The 20,353-nt window shown below is 37.9% G+C and overlaps 1 protein-coding gene across 5 annotated transcripts in view; it reads right to left on the reverse strand.

The window, feature by feature from the left end:
* Positions 1-20,353, reverse strand: part of Map2k5 (mitogen-activated protein kinase kinase 5) — a 232,700-nt gene that overhangs the window by 180,491 nt on the left and 31,856 nt on the right. For all 5 annotated transcript variants that reach the window (XR_007106679.1, XM_047537347.1, XM_047537354.1 and 2 more), the window contains 5 exons: positions 19,099-19,168; positions 14,887-14,927; positions 13,864-13,931; positions 7,138-7,186; positions 220-284 (listed from right to left, as the gene is read on the reverse strand). Coding sequence is in view for 4 of the 5 variants with exons in the window: in XM_047537347.1 (XP_047393303.1) it covers positions 220-284; positions 7,138-7,186; positions 13,864-13,931; positions 14,887-14,927; positions 19,099-19,168 (293 nt within the window). In the remaining variant the exon portion in view is untranslated. The remainder of the gene's footprint in view (positions 1-219; positions 285-7,137; positions 7,187-13,863; positions 13,932-14,886; positions 14,928-19,098; positions 19,169-20,353) is intronic.

Consider the following 20,353-nt stretch of genomic DNA (forward strand, 5'->3'; position numbering starts at 1 on the left):
CGGGAGAGATGCAGACCCAGAAATATTAAAAAGGTAATATAAATGCACTTTTCAGGCAATTCCTGAAAATACAGAAGATGCCTTGAAGAATTTTGGAGTCAAATGTAGAAATAAAATCTAAGTGCTGGTGGTCATGTAAAAATTTTTTGCCGCAGAGTACGTGGATTCCCAGCATTTGGTAAAAGTGGAAAGAAAGTTTAAACAAAATTGACTACTCACTTGTAGACTGTGCCTCCGTTGCCATGACCAAGGGTGTCTCGATACCGTATGTCTTGTTCATTTATCTCCACAAGAAAGAAAGAAAAACAAAAAGGGTGTCATGCTGCGGATGGAAATGTCAAGGAAAAGCAACTCTGGGCCATAAACAACAAGCGGTCTGGGTCATTTCAAGTTCAGCTGCAAGAACGAGAAGATCAATACAACATTTGCTGTCCAATTTATAAAAGACGATACCAAGGGACAAAGTGATGGAAAGTTTAATGACAATTTGTTTGCCTGGGTCATTTCATTAAAGTTTGATAAAAGGTGTCAAAATGGAATGATATAACATAGCTCAAAAGGGTCAGGTCAGAGATACTGATAGGAAAACAGTCTCTAGCCCTGCATAGAACCAGTGCGGAACAGCAATGCACACGATCAAAGTCAAACTTGGGAAGACAACATACACAGAGGCCCACAGCCAGGCCCGTGATCTAATAATGCATGATGTGTAAATAAATCAGTCCTGAAAACTCCTCAGGTGACCCTATAATTAACATTTAGCAAACTAACTGAATAATGTTTATGATTTTCCTAGAGCATAAAGAGCCTTTTTTTGCAAATGATAAATTAGTATACAGCAATAACTGGTAGGAACCATATTCTGCTGATGGAGAAGTGCCAAATCAATGCACTTTTAAATGTACATATAGTCAAACATTATAATGCATTAAGGGAAAACACACAGGCATGTGATTTTTACAAACTAAAATTATTTTTATAACTTGATATACAAAACAGCATGCATGTTTTCCAAGACTCCATAAAACTTACTATACCAAAAATACTATTCTCATTTGTATTACAAATGGTAGGTGAATTATGCTAGCACCCCACAAAATGTTTTAGAATTTCTGAAGAACTCCCTAAAAAAGTATTTATCAGATAACTAAGACTAGTCAGTCTTTATCTGATGTCTTTAGTAATTTTTTTAGGCATGCTGGTCCAGCTGCCAACTTTATTCAGTAAGTAGATTTAATAAAGGTGTTATTTTCCATACAGCTAAAGCTTGGGAAAAGCCATCATAAGCCCTGGAAAAAAAAAATCAATTTCCAGGGAATTGCACTGCCTTGCATGGGCAGAAAATGGATGGAGTTTTTAATTCAATATCACTTGGAAAAAAATAGTTTGCTCTCAGACCATTATTGTAAAGCTTTAAATATTTGCTCTACTCTAAACTTACACCAATTGAATAAAGCAAGGCTTCATTTATCAAGGGAAATATTTTTCTTCTATACATTTCTGAAGTTGAAGCTTCAGAGAGCTGTGATAATTAGGAGTGCAGTGCAGGTAACAGAAACAGCTCCCTTTCCAAGCCATTTGGCCAATCCTAAAAGAATATCGACAGATTAATGTGTAAAGGCCAATTCAGCACCCAATTTAATTGTAGTACAACATGATTGATGCAATTTACAATCAGTTAATTACTATATTTAGGGTCAGTGAAAAAATGACAGACAAGTCAGAAAAATTGGCAACTACTTTCCTACATGAGGAAAACTGTTTATCAAAACCTTATACTACAAATACAGAAAACAATTTCTTTAACCTGTATAAAAGATGTGGTATAAAGGAAAGAAAAGAATACCACATTATTTTGGATTGAATATTTTCAAACAGCATGAAGAAATGCAGCACATAAAGTGGCCTGAGAAGCTAAACTAGCAGAGTTGCTATTTGGTTACTTTGATCAATGAAGGACACATAAAGAACAATATCTATTGGTGGGTACAAATAGGCTACTAGGCCAATTCCCTAAGAACATTCTTGAGGTAATCTCAATATGCCTCCAACAATCTAATGTATACCATGAACTTGCCTAACAAGCTATATTCTCATCATGGCTTGAAAGAAATTTCTAGGAGAGGGAGAGAAATTTCACTTTCCCAAGTTCACAAATTTTGAATTAGTGGCACCAATACATAAGGGTAAGCAGGATGCAGGTACACAGTATCTAGGGTCTCAGTTCTGGAAGGACCACAGTCTCTGGTCATATCCTCTCCACCACTGCATCAGCAAAGTGGCAGGTGTGGCTGTCCTTGAGCACCTGCAACCATTATAACCCCAACATCATGGTCTTCATCACTGATAGGAGGCTACCAGAGAAGTGGCCAGCATTCCTAGCATTCCAACCCAAGCAGGAATGCAACAACATCAGGAGACAGGCAGGGGAGGGGTGAGGAGGACAAAAGGTGGATGAATTTTGCTGCATGTGTGCACACATTAGCACTAAGCATGTGTAAACAAGCTAAGAGTGGAAAAAATCCAGACAAATATGGAATCCTTCAGAAAAATGGGGAAGGCTACAAAAGTTGGGTAAAGATAAAAATAGGTTTGAAGAGCAAGTTCTAGAACCATGTCACTGTAAAAGACAGTATTCACTTAAAAAATGATTAGAGTCTATGTGATGCTTTAAAGATATATAGGTCTTTGTTCAGCTTATGCACCAACTGGTACTTTAATTGATTTTTCAATATTAAGAAATATCGGGGCTGGGGAGATAGCTCAGCTGGTAGAGTGCTTACCTTGTAAGCACAAGGCCCTGAGTTCGATCCCCAGTACCAAAAAAAAAAAAAAAAAAAAAAAAAAAAAAGAAATATCAGCCTCTTACTATTTGCTTATTTGAATTTTCTTATTTTTATATATTCTATAAATATTTATCATGTTTTTAAAAAATAGGTTTTGTTTTGTTATTTTAGTTTGAGACAGAGTCTCACTATGTCACCAGGCTGGTCCTGAACTCCTGGGCTCAAGTCATTCTCCTGCCACAGCCTCCCAAGTGCTGGTACTATAGGTATGTACCACCCCACCAGGCTAAAAAAAATATTTTTAAAGAAAAACTATTAGAGCAGAGCACATTTTGAGAATTTTATATTTGACCAAAATGGGTTATCCTAATTGTTCTTAACTATGTAAAAAATTAAAGAGTTTAATAAATGGCTAATAATAATTATAATTTTAGTTATATGAGCTATTAAATCAATTTTTTAAAAATGAGGCACAGGAACAGTGCTGATTATGAAATGAAGGTGGGATTTATAAGTCTATAAAGTATAGCATTTAAATATGATAGGTAGAATCAAAAATCACAGTTTTATAGCCTTTTAAGACCATTTGGCATATTCATTTCAGCTAAGTAACTCGTCAATAACTAGTCCAGGCTAGAACCGTCTTTCAGCACACTCCAGTTCCATGTTATACGTTAGCAGCTTGTCTCAGGTGTAGTATGGAAAGATGTTCCTCTCTATCAAGGCCACTGGCCCAGAGGAAAGCAAACCATCAAGTATAAGGCATGCACAAGTAAAAAGCAATTTCATTAGCTATGTTTGTTTTTAAAAGAAATGTTTTTAAATTACATAATCACACAGCTCTTTAAATTGAAAAGAAGTAAAAGAGGGTTTTTTATTATTTAGTAAAGATGTGCTAAATAGTTTTAAAATGTAGTTCAGTTTTCTTGTTCTAACTAAACAAAGCAAGGAGCAAATAATAAGTGTGAGGGAGGCTGAGGTGGGCACAGTGCATTTAGGACTTAAGAATCTCATTTATGTTTAAGTCTTCATATGGGATCTAAGATAAACCATGAGAATCTAAGAGTCTTGTATACTAGTGATGATTCCATTTTTAAACCTTCCTCTTTTCTCCTAAACTCAAAATAATTTTTTTTCCAAAGGCATTTGAAGTTCTCAAAATAACAGCCAAAGATGCAGCAGGACCAAAATCAGTTCTAGACCTGTTACTTCACAAAACATTCATACTTGATTTATCAAAACAGGAAAATATCTTCAGCCTATCCTACAGAAGCTAAAAAACAAAAAGAAGCAAAACAACTCTAGAGATGCAAAGTTCTTAGACACACATTCTTGAGGAGCGTATGCTTTTTAAATCCTTTAAATTGACCCTTTGGGCTATTTCTAATCAGTTTAAACCCAGGACCAATGTTAAACAGATGATGCCACACTGGACCTGGTGGGAAAAACATTCAGAGAACACAGCAGTGAGGCTGACTTACAGCCTCAATAAAACATGCCAAAATTACCTTTTGATTTATTTTTTAAGTCGGAAAAACGGAATCCTCCATCATAAAATGTTAACAGGAAAACGACATCTTCATTCCAAAGACTAAGTGTTAAACTCTTAAAACAGTGCTTGATTTAATATATTAATGAAATTAATGGGAAAAATGAAATGGAATTCAATTATGGATTAGCAAAGAAAGCATTCTTTGTTTATTGTCTGCCTATATTAGGAAGAATCAGTACCTATCGCTTATAAATCATTAAAATAAAAATGCTCAATTAATCCTTATTTTATATGTAAAGGTCTAACAGAAACTAGTCGTATCACTAGACCTTTGCTTCACAAATCGAAGCAATAATGGTTTCAGAAAGCAGTCACACTCTATGAGCAGACAATTGGAGAGATTTAGTAAATCCCACTTTATAGAGCAGAGACTAATCGGAAAACACAAGCCAGTCAAATGTTTCTTATGAACTGTTGACACTATATCAATGCTGAATCAATTGGTGGCATTTACTCTGAGTGACAGAAAAGAAATAAATATTTATATCACATAACCTATATCAATGAACCCAGGCAGAAAGCTATTTCTAACCTGTCAATATTTGATTATCTTGAAGAATCATGTCCCTTTCTTTTAATGATTAATATGAATTCCTTATTAAATCTAAGTGGAGGCTAGTGGAAAGGCAAATCATTATTAATGCTTGAGAGCATAAACCACTAAAATAAAAAACTATGCTCAAGTGTTAAAGTATCGTTAAATGTGACTTACATCTTCCATATCAAGTGGTGTCAGTGCTCAGCTCAGAAATTTATTGATGCCCACGCTGCATGTTACCTTGCTGCAATGTAATCTCACCCATGGTTTAGTTACTCTGTAGCACCAAGCGGAATCAGTAGGAGGTATTTTGAAAACTTCCAAAGGTAGAGAATTTTTGGTTTTTGAGTGAAGGTAAATAAAAGAAAAACTTATCCTTAAAACAAGTAAAATGTCAGACTGTTTAATGTGGGGTTGGCACATTCCCAAGGGAAAGGAATGAATAATCTTTACGTGTCAAAAATCATTGCCATGACCATATCCCAACACAGAGAACCTCGTAGCTGAAACCACTAAGATATGTGCAGTACCAGATTTGTTGTCAAAACATTGGGCACATTTCAGAATGTTTATTTTTTGCAGTGGAAATCAACTGTTTTTCATTTTTGAAAGAGGAATCTATGACAGGTTATTTTCCATTGCCTGGGTTGAACAAATGTAGTTAAAGCTTCTTAATTTATGTCAATTTTGAAATATATTTTCCAGCTGAAGAACACAAGTGACTGGTACATAAATTACAATTAGTAACTAGAATGCAAGCATGAAGATACATAAATATCCTAGGCTCAATGCTTCTGCTTTTTGTTAGATTTTATTTCATATAGGTTCTGCACACATCCCAAGCACTAGGGGGATGCAGACGTAAACCTCACTCTGAACAAATTTTGGGCTGCTTAAAGGCAAAATTATTAGGTAAATTCTATCTAAAAATTTGAGGGTTGGAGATAAAGCTTAGTGGTAGAGCACTTGCCTACCACGTATAAGGTTCTGGGTTCAATTCCCAGCACTACAGGTAAAAAAATAAAAATAAAAACCTATCTCAAACTTTGTGACTACCAAGATTATACATACATATAATACTCAGCTGCTTGCAGAATATTTAAGGACTAGAGTTCACACACTGGATGAAAACCAGCTGTCAGAAGCCAATCAACTTAATTTTTTCTAACTGTATTCAAGGGATGATGTGCTAAGTAAGAAAGGCTTCCAGAAGCACTACCACACAGTCACTGTTTTAAGGCACGCGCATCTATCAGACCACAATGTTACAGGTGATATTAAAGGACAAGCATGAGGACCTAGCTTTGTCTTCCTGACATGCTCCACTACAAGTACTTGATTCATGAAATGCCAATGAGGCTTGGAGAGGTCAGCGTGTGAAGGCACTGAATAAGCATCTGAGATAATTAAGATTTCAGCCTTCGAAACATGGACGGGAAGTGAACAGCAGTTAAGAAAATCAATAAGAGTCTTTTATTTGCAGTGACACAGATGTCTCAGTCAATAGAGCCTAATAGGCAGGCTTGATCGCAATGGACAGGCGCCTGCCTGCAAGGCTATCAGAGGGCTTCCACTATAACAAACATTAAAACGCATTTATGTTGCTATTGAAGAATCGAGGACCCTGTAGGTAGCTTAATTTACCAGTGTATGTTTAAAAGCACTATACTATTTCAGATGTGTCCCTTTACTTGAATCAAAATTAGTGAGAAATAACTGGCCTGCAGGCCCGTTTGTCCCTCACTGGCTGGGTTAGGTCACTTAGTTTCACATGGCCCATCATCTAGGCAAACCAAGGTTTCCAGAAGCTCAGGGATTTTATGTGCCAAAGGTCTGATGTCCTTCTGCTCACCTAAAAAGCAGTGTTAGTTTCAGGACAAAAGAAGGAACTAAGGTTAAAAAAAAAAAAGTAACAGTTTTTCATTTTCTCCCCAAAGATAATGAAAGAAGCAGCCGCCTCAGAATGCAGGACCATTTCAACAACCCGTAGGTTGACACACTTGTTCAGAACTGATTAACTTTTTTAAAACTGAGATGGCAGCAGGGTGTGTGCATGGTACTTCAATCTGCTGGGAGTGAAACCCATTAGCACGGTTTGAAAAACGTGCTGCAAATTGTTCTGCCAATCAAATTAAGTCATGTCATTCATTTATGACAACAAGAAAATCACAGGTTCTTTATTGTTTAATAAGTTTATGGATAAAAACTGAATAGTAATAAATGACTCTCACTTGCAAAGCTTCATATGTAATAATACCTACCTGCCCATTGGCTAGTATTTTTTTCAGTTCAGCAGAAGACTTCTTCAAGCTGAAAAGTAAAGACATAATTAGCGGTGAGATCACCAACACCTTTGGAACTACTGAAAATTCCAGACTAAAATACACCTTTGCTTTTAGGTATAGACACAAACTACACTCCTCCCTGTGTAAGATTTTTTCCAGTGACTGGCAGAATGTCAAAAATATCAATGAGGAAAATGAAATTTAATTAGTAATCTAAGCAATAAAGAAGCCTCCAGTCAAGAGGAAGCTACAGTATTTAATGGACTACTGCAGTACTGTTTTTGGCCATTAGTTCTGCTGCCTCTGGGTAGCCTTTCAGTAGCAATTTTATGTGGACACTGTCTTCTGCTAAGCACAAAGTATCTAACAATGCACTCTGAGAATGTTCACAGCAAACAAAGATTACAGAACTTCAAAAAATAAAAATAGATGGTTTAAGTTCTAGTCTTTTACTACAGTTAAGAGTTACAATTCAACTTCCTGGGACATCAATGTACAGTAGAAATAAATCCTGGTTCTCAACAGTTGCATGATCTGGGATAAGCTTCTCATCCTCTCTGAACTTTAATTTTCTCTTTCTATAAAATGGAAAAAAATCAACTTTATTGAGCAAGCAGGAAAATTAAATATCACAAAATAGCACTGTGCCTTATACATAGTCAATATATTTTTATTAATAAAATCAATAAATTGTAGCTGCCTCCTCTTAGCTTTCCTATAGACATGAGACTCAGCTCCAGTGTTATTTAAGGAATATTAAGATGTTCTCTGGACATATATGGTTATGTGCTATACCTTGGATCTTTGAGTGTCCCCCAAAGGCCTACTGAGAAGAGGTGAGGCTTAGTGAGAAGTTCTAGGCCACTGGGGGCATGCTGAGGGGATTGTGGGATGCTGGTGTCTCCCTCTCTTTTTTCACACTCTTATTCTCTCTCTTTGCTTCCCCACCACTATGAGGTGAGCAGCTCCTCCACCACCTGCTCCAACCACAATGTGCTGCCTCACCACAGGGCCAACAGCAGTGGGGCCAACCAATCAAGGACTGAAACCTTCAAAATAAACCTGTCTTATTATAAGCTGATTATGTCAGGTATTTTCCACAGCAACAGGAAGTTAATACACTATTTAAAATTTATGTGGATGATTTTAGTAAAAGACCTTCTTAAGAAAAAAGGATGGCCAAAAGAAGGTTCTGAGTTTCTTCTAACTTTATAAAGAGTTATATCTGTGCACATCCACCCAGTTAACAGAGTGATGTTTAAAATGGCATCACTGTTTTATTTGACATTAAAATCTTCCTAATTCTATTTTTTTTTTTTTTTTCAGTACTGGGGATCGAACCCAGGGCCTTGGGTATGCAAGGCAAGCACTCTACCAACTGAGCTATCTCCCCACCCCTCTAATTCTATTCTTAATTACCCACTCTAACCTACCTATCTACCAGATTAACTCTCTCCCTGTGTGAGTCATTGGTATAGTCATATTTATTCCTACCACAACCTATCCTGAGATGGGGAGCTCCCTGAGAACACAGACCACACATCTCATTCTATATATTCCATTCCCTCCTCGCCCTGGAAGTGACCTGGCACTAGCAAGGTGTTGAATAAATGGTGGTTGTTCCTCTGGTTGTTACTATATTGTGGCAGTAGTCGTAGAAACACAGTAAAACATAAAGATCAAGAAAACATCAGAAAGCAAAAGGACTCAGCACCAAATACAAAATACACAAGCATTTCATTTAACGCATTACATTTGAGAAGAACTCAAACTTCATGTCTTTCAATTGCAAGTTATAACCATTCTCTCTAAACACTTCTTAAACTTCTGCTATGGTCCAACACAGACTATGGAGCCTCAGTCCTCACTTTCCTAGGTTTCAGAAGTTATGTCTTCATTCTAGATGTTAAAATAATGTGCCCACAAGTTTAAGAATCCATGTACTAAAGTGTCAGTTAAGAGACTAAAGCTGAAACATATACCAAAAAGCAAACAACTGCCTGTAATCAGTCCAATTAATAAAATGACAACCACAGGTACCATTTATTGAATGATGATCAAAGCCCAGAACTCTGCTGAATGCTATTACTTATTATCCTAATTTAATCCTCACAATAACTACACCTTTGAGGATATAGATATTATTCCTAATTTAAAGAGGCAACTAAGGTAGAGGCCTTGCTCAAAATCAGCCTCCCCTACCCTGACATACATACACACAACTCCTTTATTCTGGGAAATATTTAAATACAAGTATTCCCATAAATGACTCCCAACGTGATCGTTTCAATTATTGTAAAGACACAAATAACCAAACAAAGCCTAGGTAATGTTTCTCCGCAGATATTCAATTATGTCATAAACTTGAAATAATAACATTTTGATTCATTGCATTTACAAAACGCCTTTCATCCAAGAAGCAAAATGTGATGCCTTAATGCAGCTTCATCAATCTTGCTAACACCAGAGGTAGATGGATGGAAAGTTTAATCATCCAAATTTTACAGAAGAAAAAAGTCAAGTTGTTTAGGAAAAGCCTTCTCTTGGCAGTTGGAACTTGAATTCAGTAATTATGACCCAGTAACACATGTGGATTAGAAGGCTCAGTATAATAAACAATTTAATAAACAGCAAAGAAAAGAACAACTCATGCTTTGAGAGCAACAGAAGAAAACCCTGATTTCATTCACTATGCCAATATCTGGGTACCAACTTAGTCTGGTAAAAAATCATTTTGTGGCGCTGAGGCTGGGGTTCAGTACTAGAGTGACTGCTTAGCACTATGAGGCCCTGGGTTCAATCCTCAAATGCCTCCCTCCCCCTCCCCCAAAACAAAAACCATTTTGTATCCTGGAAATTACTTTGTGAATCACTTTATTCATGAGTTCATTTATCAGTATGGTCACAGTGACTTGAGCTATCAAAAAAATCACTTTTTAAATCATATTAAAATTTAAATGTAATCTGGGTATGACACCTGAAGAGAGACACTGAGATATTCAAAGAATAAAAAGCTAAAGAATCAGAAAAGCAAATGAGTTGGGAAAATTAAATTCAGAGATAAAATTTAAAGGCAATGTAAGTACACATAGTTATTTATCCATTCATTCCACCATGATTAATTATCTCCTACATTCCACGTTATCATACCAAGAATTGGGACTTCAAAGATAGATATACTGTAGTCACAGTCCTTAGTACAGAAGTTGTTGGGGGACAGAGGTGATTGTACTGCAATGAGCTCACTGCTGCAGTAAAGGGAAGCAGGGGGACTATAGGAATCCACAGAAGGGGTACTGGGGTAGACTGGGAGGTGGGTGGTACCATGGAAAGTTTTCAGAAGAAGGAAATTTGGTCTACAAAGGTCAGTCAGATTGAAGGTAAAGGTAGTTATGAAAAAAGAAAAAGTAAACAGGAGAGGCAGAAACAATGTGCAAGTTCACTGGTCAGAGAAACTGATCCATTCAGGCATCTCATGTTCATCAGCAAAGCTGGACTGGACAGAGCATCCACATGTGACAGGCCACTGCTCACTACCAGTGGCAGTCATGCTTCATTTGGAAGGCATGAAGGACAGCAAATGGCGTAGAAGTAAGGAATGATGGCTCACAGCTGTGAGGCAGTGTTGGGAAGGTGAACCTTTAAAAGATGGGGCCTAGTCAGAGTCCTTAGGTCAACTGAAAGCGTGCCCTCAAAAGAGACTGTGGGACCAAGGTCTCTCTGGCTTCCTGTTATCAAGATGTGATCACTCACTCGTACATACCTCCAACCCTTGTAATCCACCATAAGGTGACACAGTCAAGGGAAAGTTATTACCAGATCCTATGCCATGTCATTGGGATTTTCAGTCTTCAAAACTGAACAAAATAAACCTCTTAACTTTATAAAATTAGACTGTCTCAGATATTTCATTATAATGATGAAAAGCTGACTAATACAATTAGTAAGACCACTCCAGCTATGGGGTGGAGGACAGTCTAAGACAGGGTGAGGCTGCAAGTAGGGAGCCTCGGGAGGCTGGGTGGTGATCTAGACAGCCTGAAGCAACTGTGCAGCAGCAGGGATGCAGGCCAGCAGAGAGATGCAGAGCTGCTCAGAGGGAGGCCAGGGAGTAGTGAAGGATGACTGGCAAGGTTATCTAGAGTCAGCAATGTGGGGGTGGGGGGGATGGGGGTGAATTTGCTGAAACTGAAAGTCTAGAAGGAGAAGTATATTTGGAGGAAAGACAAGTGGAAGAGCTATCACCTCCAAGAGGGAACAGCCATGTTCTGCGGTCTCAACTAGACCTTGACAAGTGTGTGCTGACAGGAGACATGTTCCAGCTCACAAAAAAAGAACCTTCTAAGATGTAGCTAAATGAAAACAAAAGGGGCTGTTTGGCTGACGAGGTGGATTCCTGCTGGATGCCCAACTGGCAAGGAGAGGGGCGTCGAGCATCAAAGCACAGCAGGATTAGGTGGTGCGTCTCCTATTCCTCTGCACAACAGGCTGAAGATCTGACAGGGCCAGTCATGTCACACTGCTGCCAAAAACCTGGCTCACAGAGCAGGAGAGCAAAGGCTGAACACCACTGGCCTTCCGGCCCCCGCATGTCTGACACCTGTCCACAGCCTATTTCCTATCACTCCTGCTGGTCTCCTGCTCTGCTCACCCTGGCCAAACCCAGTGCCCTTCCCTGTGCTCCAGCTGAACTGGTCTACTCGCTAATGTGCTGTGCTTCCTCCCCACTTCAGGGCCCTGCCATGCTCCTCACTCTATCTGAAAGGCCCCTCTCTCTATGTGGACCTACCTGGGTCCTTCTCACCCTTCAGTCTAGATGGAAACATCACTCTCCCCAGGGAGCCTTCCTGGGTGCCCAGTCTACATCTAAACACATCCCTGTCTAGTGTTCTCACTCTGCATCTGCTTGTTCTCTTCCCACTAACTATAAGGTATAAATGTATGCACACTTTTTGTTTTATCTCTACACCCATTAGATGGTGAACTCCAGTAGATAAGGACCACATTGTATTCCTAATGCACCCAATGAATAAAAGGAATTCAATAAATACCTGTTGACTGGTTATCAACCTGGAGCTCAGAACATGGCCAACCTGGGGTGGCATATTAAAATCACGTGTAGGACTTTTTCAACTAACATTCCTCCCCAAACAAGAATCACTACTAAAGCAAACTATCATTATTATTTGTCAGGCTACACTATCCCCCTAAAGTTACAATGCCAGAAACAAAAGGCTGAGAACCACTAAGTTATCAGTGGTCTCTGAACTTCTTTCCAACCCAATATTCCATGAATATACATGATAATTTTGAACAACCAAATTAATTCTCACATTTATTAGAATGAATGTAAAATAACTGAAAAGTTATCCTGCTTCTCTGTCTTGCCATCTTTTCAACTCCATTTTGCTTGATGACACCTGACTTAAAACACTATGAACCCTTTGTTCTACCTTCGAGCTCAGTCTGTGGATGACACCTTTCCTGAAAGCAGTGGTGACAATGAAATGCCTTGCCTTCTCAGAGCACCTGGTGGCCTATACCGGTGGCCCTCCACCTCCAGGTCTCTAGGCTGCAGAGACATGGCTCACAGGGCCAGAGAGGAGATGCAAAGCACCACCGTCAGGGCCTAACCCTCTGGGGAAAACTAAAACACCTGCCAATGTCACCACAAGGTCCTCTAGGGAACACCAGGCTAACTGTACTGTAAGATGGAATAAACTGTTTAAGCCATGTGTCACAGCAGGGAAGCTGATGGTAGATACACTGACACCATAATGAAGTGGCTTTGCAGGAAAGGACAGATGAAAGCAGGAGTTGGAAGGAGGGACTTAAATCACAGCAGTATACCCTGTGGGCCAAAAGAGGCAGTGAAGGCAAAGCAGAAGCCTAAACACACCTCAGTCAGGAAAGGGCTGTGTGCACACTGGCTGAGGCCCCAGGCCCGGGCTTTCCAGCTCAATGCTGGCTTTCCAGTCAAAAAGGTGAAGAAGCCACATATGTGCAGTAATCATCTGCATAGCGTCACCCTCCTGTACAGCAATGTGATGTCTACTGGCTGAACAAATGAATGCACAACCAAAATCAAGCAGGTCACTCCTTCTACCTGAGGACCGTGATAGCCTAGCAGTGAGTTCTCAGGCTTGTGAGAAGGACACTTTGAAAAGACTCACACAGTACAGCTAAACCAGTATGGAGCAATGTCAGCATGAATTCACAAAAATGATCTTCCTGTTATATAGCTGTGATCTCCCATAGGATCAAAGACATGACCAGTGAGCTGGTCACATCAAACCTCGCCACCTCTCCCTGTCTCTTTCCTAGTGAAGATAACAACGGATAACAACACTGCCAGAAGATGGCCAGGCAAGAAAAAATTAATAAGAAATATGCCATCTATAAACCAAACCTTAGAGACATGAAAACAGGCCCTGAATTTTCTGTATAATTTGGAGACTGATGAAAAAACATCCCACAGACCAAAATGAATCATATAACATGTCTAATTTCATCTTTCTACATGAGATCCTTTCTCTTCAGCCAATATGTAGCTAGGATTATCTAGTCAGACAAATTTCTTTTGGGCTACAAATACGTTTTTTGTTTTACAGGGAAGAGATGCCATCCCACCAGCCTCTTCCCCATCCTACCCCCAACTTCACAAATAATCACAGCTGGACATGACTCACTTGCCGCTCTCACCTATTGCTTGGAAGTGAATCTGAAACTGCGGGGCTGGTGTGTTGAGAGGGTCCAGCCCGGGTATTCACCTATAAGTAAAGAAAGAATCTTGATCAGTCTTGTGTTCTGAGGACACAGTTCTAATTAACCTATAATTTGCCACAAATTTCTCATTTCACTAAAAAGGTTAATTAGCTTGTTGCTAGACAGACCCACTGTTGGAATCTATTCCATATATAGGTTACAGAACTGTACAGTCCGAATATTACATAATCCTCTATTCCTGCCATTATTCAAATACTTAAACAGGGCTCAAAAAGGGGAGATAAAAAGAGGGAAAAATCAATTCACCATCTAGAATACATTTAAAAATAAATGCTCAAAGAAGTACATTGAGGACACATCCAGGGTTTAGTGGTGAACCTAAAGGCACCACCTCCCAGCTCTACGACAGAACACTAGAGACTGCTCCTTACTCACCAAAAAAAAAAAGAAAAAAAAAAAAAAAAAAGAAAGAAAGAAAGGAAAAAATGAGGCCCAAACAACTAATTATGAAACACTTGAGCCTAATAAAATAGCCAGCTTTCAGATGTGAAGCCTTCAGCGGAAATCCAAAATTCAAAATAAACAGAACAATGAAAAGACATTAACTAGATACATGTTTCTACCACAAATATGTCAAGAGAAGGGGGTGTTCTGTGTGCAATATGCTTGAATGCTTAATCAATCACTGAAATGAAGCCTGTATTCTCACTCCAATAAACCTTTGTAGAGACCAGTGTCCAGGATCATCCTCAAGAAACTGGCCAACAAAACAATTCCAAATAATTAAAAAACAGCACCAAACCCCAGTATCCAAATATATATATACACACTGAGCAAATACTACAGATGAATCCCCCTCCAACTCCCATTTAAAAAAAAAAAAAAAAAGAATCGCTTGTCAGAGCTTGAGAAAGTGCAGTTTTATTTGACATTTCAATAAGTGGAACACAGCATTACAAATCCATCTAACTTTACTGAAACAATTATTGAAATTCGTACCTTCAGGCCATGTATGTTCCGTTCCCCAGGAGGCTTGCAGGCTGAAACAGTAATTGACTAAATTGTAGAACACATCAGGGCCATTTACAAATTTGCTCAAAATGAATCGTTTAAAAAGAAATGAGGGTGACACCAAAATTAGCAGAGAGAAATGATTGAAAAGTGGCTCCCAAGACCCAAAGTGGGAATTATGAACCAGGGTTTTAACTTGCAGGAGTGAGCATTTATAAATGCAAAGAGCTTTCTGACACCGCCTCATATAAATTCCAATTTCTGCTTAAAACATAAAAATCAAGTTAACTGAGCTAAAATGATTAGATTCATTTCATAATTCAAATTTCTGTAATCTTTCCTCACTCTATTGCATTGTATATCTGCTATAGCTTAAACTACTTTGAAAATAGCTAAGTTTTTTAAATTTTTGTTTTGTTTTTGGAAGTGGAGTGGGAGAAGGATCTTTGAATTCCAAAAGATAGCTAGAGACTCCAAGATGGAATATACAAGTTTGAGCACTACTAGTTTATACAGCCATGAACAGTCAAATTCATTAAAATACAGATACGTAACTAATTTCATTACATTTTTTGCAAATCTTGACACCTGCTAATATTTAGGACAAACGATAGAGAAATGCAAAATAATATGAATTTTCTGACACCATCTTGAGATAGAGGTTACTACTTTTCCAATTCAGCAAATGCGTCTTTATCAAATGTTAAAAATAAAAAGCTTCCTGCCCATGCTATGAACTGCTTCCATTTGAAAACTAAGGTGCCCTACAAAGGGGCTGTCAATTTTGATTGATTGTTTGGGGAAGGATGAATTTGATTTTTTTTTTTTTTTTTTTTTGGCTCCTTTCAACGTACATGTATTTTTCCTGTGTCTGACAAGAAATAGAGCTGCTTAATAATAAGATATAGGTAATAATTATAAAGCGTGAGTTGTTTTCATTTTGTGTACTTCAAGTAAATTCAAATTTTCAAATTTACTATCTTATTTTCCTAGAAAATAGAGCTAAACCATAATAAAGGGTTTTACTTATCCTTCTAAAATACATTCAAATCAAGACTCCTAATCTTCTTTCCTTAAAATGGAAATCGACTTTTTGAATAAAACAACAGTCACATACATTTGATGCCTAGTCCTTGAAGGTCCATCAGTGCTTCCTAAGACAATACTTCAAAATCTTTCCACTTAAGTGACCAGTATATTCATAAAACTTCATTTAGTACAAGAAAATAACTGACCAAGGATGAGAGACTGGCACCAGCTCTTAACTCTAATCTTAACATCTGCTTTGTTCCTCAATTGCTTTCCCCAATCTTTACAACTGGAAATCTAGACAGCATTCAAAAAAACCTAGGGAGGCAGAAGTTACTGTAATGCTAGTGAATGTTCATACTTACCAAGATCTAACATATCTTTTAATTGCAGGAAAGACCTGGCCATGAGATGGAAATTATGATCCGAGGTAACTAACTGTGCTACTTGGAAGGAGTAGAACATATTACTAAAACAGAATCATTTTTTCCTGTCCTTTCAATTTGTTGAACCTAAAAAGTTTTTTCCCTTTTTCTTCTGGTTTTGAGGATTGAACCCAGGGGCATTCTAACACTAAGATTTATCCTTAGCCCTTTCTATTTTGTACTTGGAGAAAGGGTCTTGCTAAGCTGCTGAGGTCCTCAATAATTTCAAGTCTTGGACTTGCAACACTCTTCCCTCAGCCTCCTAAGTCACTGGGATTACAGGTGTGAGCCACCGCTGCTGGTTAAAGATTCTTTTTTACTTGGGGCCTAGTCACAGAAGCTAAGATTTGAGGGCCTCCAATTAATCAGTTAGACCCAGGTAATATGCCTAATATTTCTATATTCTTGTGTATATTTCATAATCTCACTTATCTACATATGACATGGCATAGACAGGTAGAAAAAAGCAAAAAATTATAAGAAACTAGTGTTATAATACAGCATACAAAAAACAATGATGGGAAACTGGGTTTCATGTTTTGAAATTCAATCTCTCCCTCTACATTCTCATACTTTGAACTCTGTACATTTGACTTGGAAAGGCTATATTTAATTGTTTCTTACAGTTAGTATGTTTTGTGCTAGAACTCCATGGGAGTATCCTCTCCTCACACTATATTCATCTCCCCACCTTTACACCAAACCCTCTGAACTACTCTCATGCCTGCATAATAGTACTTTAATTGATAAGTCTTTCCACTTTAAGCAAATTATAGTTAAAAGAAAATCCTTACTCAAAGAGTGTGTTAACCACTTATACGCTGTATGACTCTGAAGTTACTTAACATCTCTGAACTTCAACAGTTCATCCATAAAACAGAAGCAATAACACCCAAGAGGTACTATTCTCTGTTGGGGGGAACAGAAATGACACACAGGGCAATATCAGTGCCTGAACAGAGCAGATTCTGAAAATGGTTGTCACTACCATGGGCAGGGCACAATGGTATGAACAGTGAACTGAAAGAAAACAAACTGAGCTTGAAAAGATTTCAAATGAAGAAAAATAAATATTTCACTGAAAAGAAAACAGCTGGGCACAGTGGCACATTATGGTAATCCCAGCAGCTTGGAGGCTGAGGCAGGAGGATCACAAGTTCAAAGTCAATCTCAGCAACTTAACAAGGCCCTAAGCAACTTAGCAAAACCCTGTGATTTGAAAAATAAAAATAAAAAGGGTTGGGGATATGGCTCAGTGGTTAAGAGCCCCTGGCTTCAACCCCTGGTATCAAAAGAAAAAAAAATAAAATAAAGAAAAAGAAAACAAAGAAAAAAGAGCCTATGGCATTGAAACTATAATTCTCCAGGATACTGTACTTAGTTGGCTAAAAAGAGTTCTGAAGCAATTAACGGAAATTCTCAGTTTATAAAAAAAAAAAAAACCCACTCCTTATAGAAAAATAATTCTGAAATGTGCCCAAATTCCCCACTCACTGAGAACATTAAGAAATAATCTGCATCTTGTTAGTAGCCTAATACACAGAAATGGCAACATTTCTCTCTCTTTTCCTTGTTTTGATAATCAGACTTCAAGTACAACAGAACTGAATTAATCATAATCATTGTTTGGACATCATTCGTGTTAAATGGCCTAATTTTATTCCCTTCCTTAGCACTTTAATAAGTGACTACTAATAACATAAGAGCACTCCTGATCCTGCTGCCCACACAAACACTGGAAACAGTGTTACTCTTGAACCCAGCTCTTCTCAGGGGCTGGCCATGCTAGCTGCCTTTGGAGACTTTATCACTGCAAATAGGAGCCTACTGGTTAATTGAGCCATTCAAACTTCAGAGAGTTACAGGTAATGAAAGTCTAGAATGTTTAATTGGAAAACTCATACCATGATTATTTGTACAGTATTAGTTAACGAAGGTAAGTTTAACTTTTAATTATTTCAATTAAGTTATTTCTAGAAGAGTTACTTAGAGAATTTCCTTATCTGTTCCATTAGTTAGAAAACATGGATTCCAAGTGGGGCAATATATGACGGGTAAAAGACTTAATGGTTTATATAATTAAACTGCTCTTTTTCACCATTATTCAAATTTTGAGCGAACATTTAGACACAGTTGAATAATCTTATCTGATACAAAGCTAGTGCTGACAAACCTAAAAGGGAATTATTTTTCCAGGTGATTCACTGAGACTCACTCTCATCAGCTCTTATTTCTGACAACCTGACAATCAAATTTCCATTTAAGAAGATTTTGTATTATTTAAAAAATATCTCCTCCCAAACCCAAGCACCAAACATTCTACCCACATTTCTCTCCTAACCCCCGCTGCACATTTTAGCGGCAACACTAGCGGAAGGTTTTTTCCTCAACAACAGCTATGGCCACCATTGTGAGCCACGATTTACAAATATCCAGAGTGAAAGTCATTCATTTGCCTTGGTTTAGAAACCATGCAGACCCCCAAAGAGTTCTTTAAGCGAATGTAAGTATGTACTTCAAAAACAAAAACAATCTAGTTAGTTTAATTTACTCTAGTAAATTAGATATTTTATCTGCTATAACTATAATATAGCCTGCAATCCCCACGATAATGAATACTTCTTTTGTTTTTTCAAATTAAGAGCTAAACATCATGTTATGTTCATTTAAACCTTTGGAAAACATAACTGTTGATGAAACAGTTTGCTGAAATAATCATTGTTGATTAGAATTTGTTCAACATTACCTCTTGGAAATATCTGCAGAGGCTCTATTAACTGTCCATTTACTTGCTGTTCCATTACTGTGGAATAATACTGCAAAGAGATTACAGAAAGAGATTACTCAGTAATGTATGAATACTGGAACAGACACTTAGGGGTTGTTTAACTCATATTACTGTTGTAGACTTTTGCTATACACAGATCAGCCTTGAGAATACTTTCCCCTTTCTTGTATACTGAAATTACTACAGTGAATCTATTCAGGACTGAAAGTCCCATACAACATTATTCTCTATACTGCCATTTATCTTTACAAGTATTAAGACTACATATTAGTTTTTTATTTGAGAAAAAAATTTATACATATATATGTGTATATATATATGTATATATATGTAGTTGTCATATATATATGTCATATATATATGTCATATATATGTATATATGTGTATATATGTCGGGGTTTCCGGGACCCCCAGCCTTGGGCACGGTCAAGATGGCGCCTGACGCTGAGCCAAAAGCGGCCAGCTATACAGTAAACACCAGCGAATTCCAATGATTGGCTAGTTAACGATGTGATTAGAGCATGCCCCCCTCGTGTACCTATCCTATGCTTGCAGCTGTCCGCGTTTACCTCGTGTACTCTCCCCTGATTGGTTGAAGTGTATATAAGCCTGGTGGGTGGGAGAGTAGAGAGGCGGAGGCTGAAGCTGAGCTGAGCTGGAAGCTGGGAGTGCGCGGAAGCTGGGAGTAAGAAGAAGCTGAGAGAAGAGAAGCTGGGAGTGCGCGGAAGCTGGGAGTAAGAGAAGTGTAGAAGAGGGACTGTGCATAATAAACTTCCAAAGCTTCAGACATTTGTCGTGTCTCTCTGCGGCCAGAGGGAGTGCAATATATATATATGTCATATATATATATGTATATATATGTAGTTGTCAATGGACCTTTATTTTACTTATTTATATGTGGTGCTGAGAATTGAACCCAGTGCCTCATACATACTAGACAAGCACTCAACCACTGAGTTACAACCCCAGGACTGATTTAAGAAAATTTTAGTGATATATATTTAAAATGACACAAAAAGCATTTTAATTGAAAATTCTCAAATTGCCTGTTGTCCTTTACTCCTGGATTCTGCAAGGCAAAATGACAAAGATTCCTATCTGGCTTTGAACTATTGGCTAGTTAATCAAACATTATGCACATTTGAGTACAAAACATACAGAGAGTGAAAAGCTAAGTCACAGAGACTGTGGAACCATCAAGCAAGATATGACT

The sequence above is a fragment of the Sciurus carolinensis genome, chromosome 2, assembly GCF_902686445.1.
Source record: "Sciurus carolinensis chromosome 2, mSciCar1.2, whole genome shotgun sequence".
Taxonomy (NCBI): domain Eukaryota; kingdom Metazoa; phylum Chordata; class Mammalia; order Rodentia; family Sciuridae; genus Sciurus; species Sciurus carolinensis.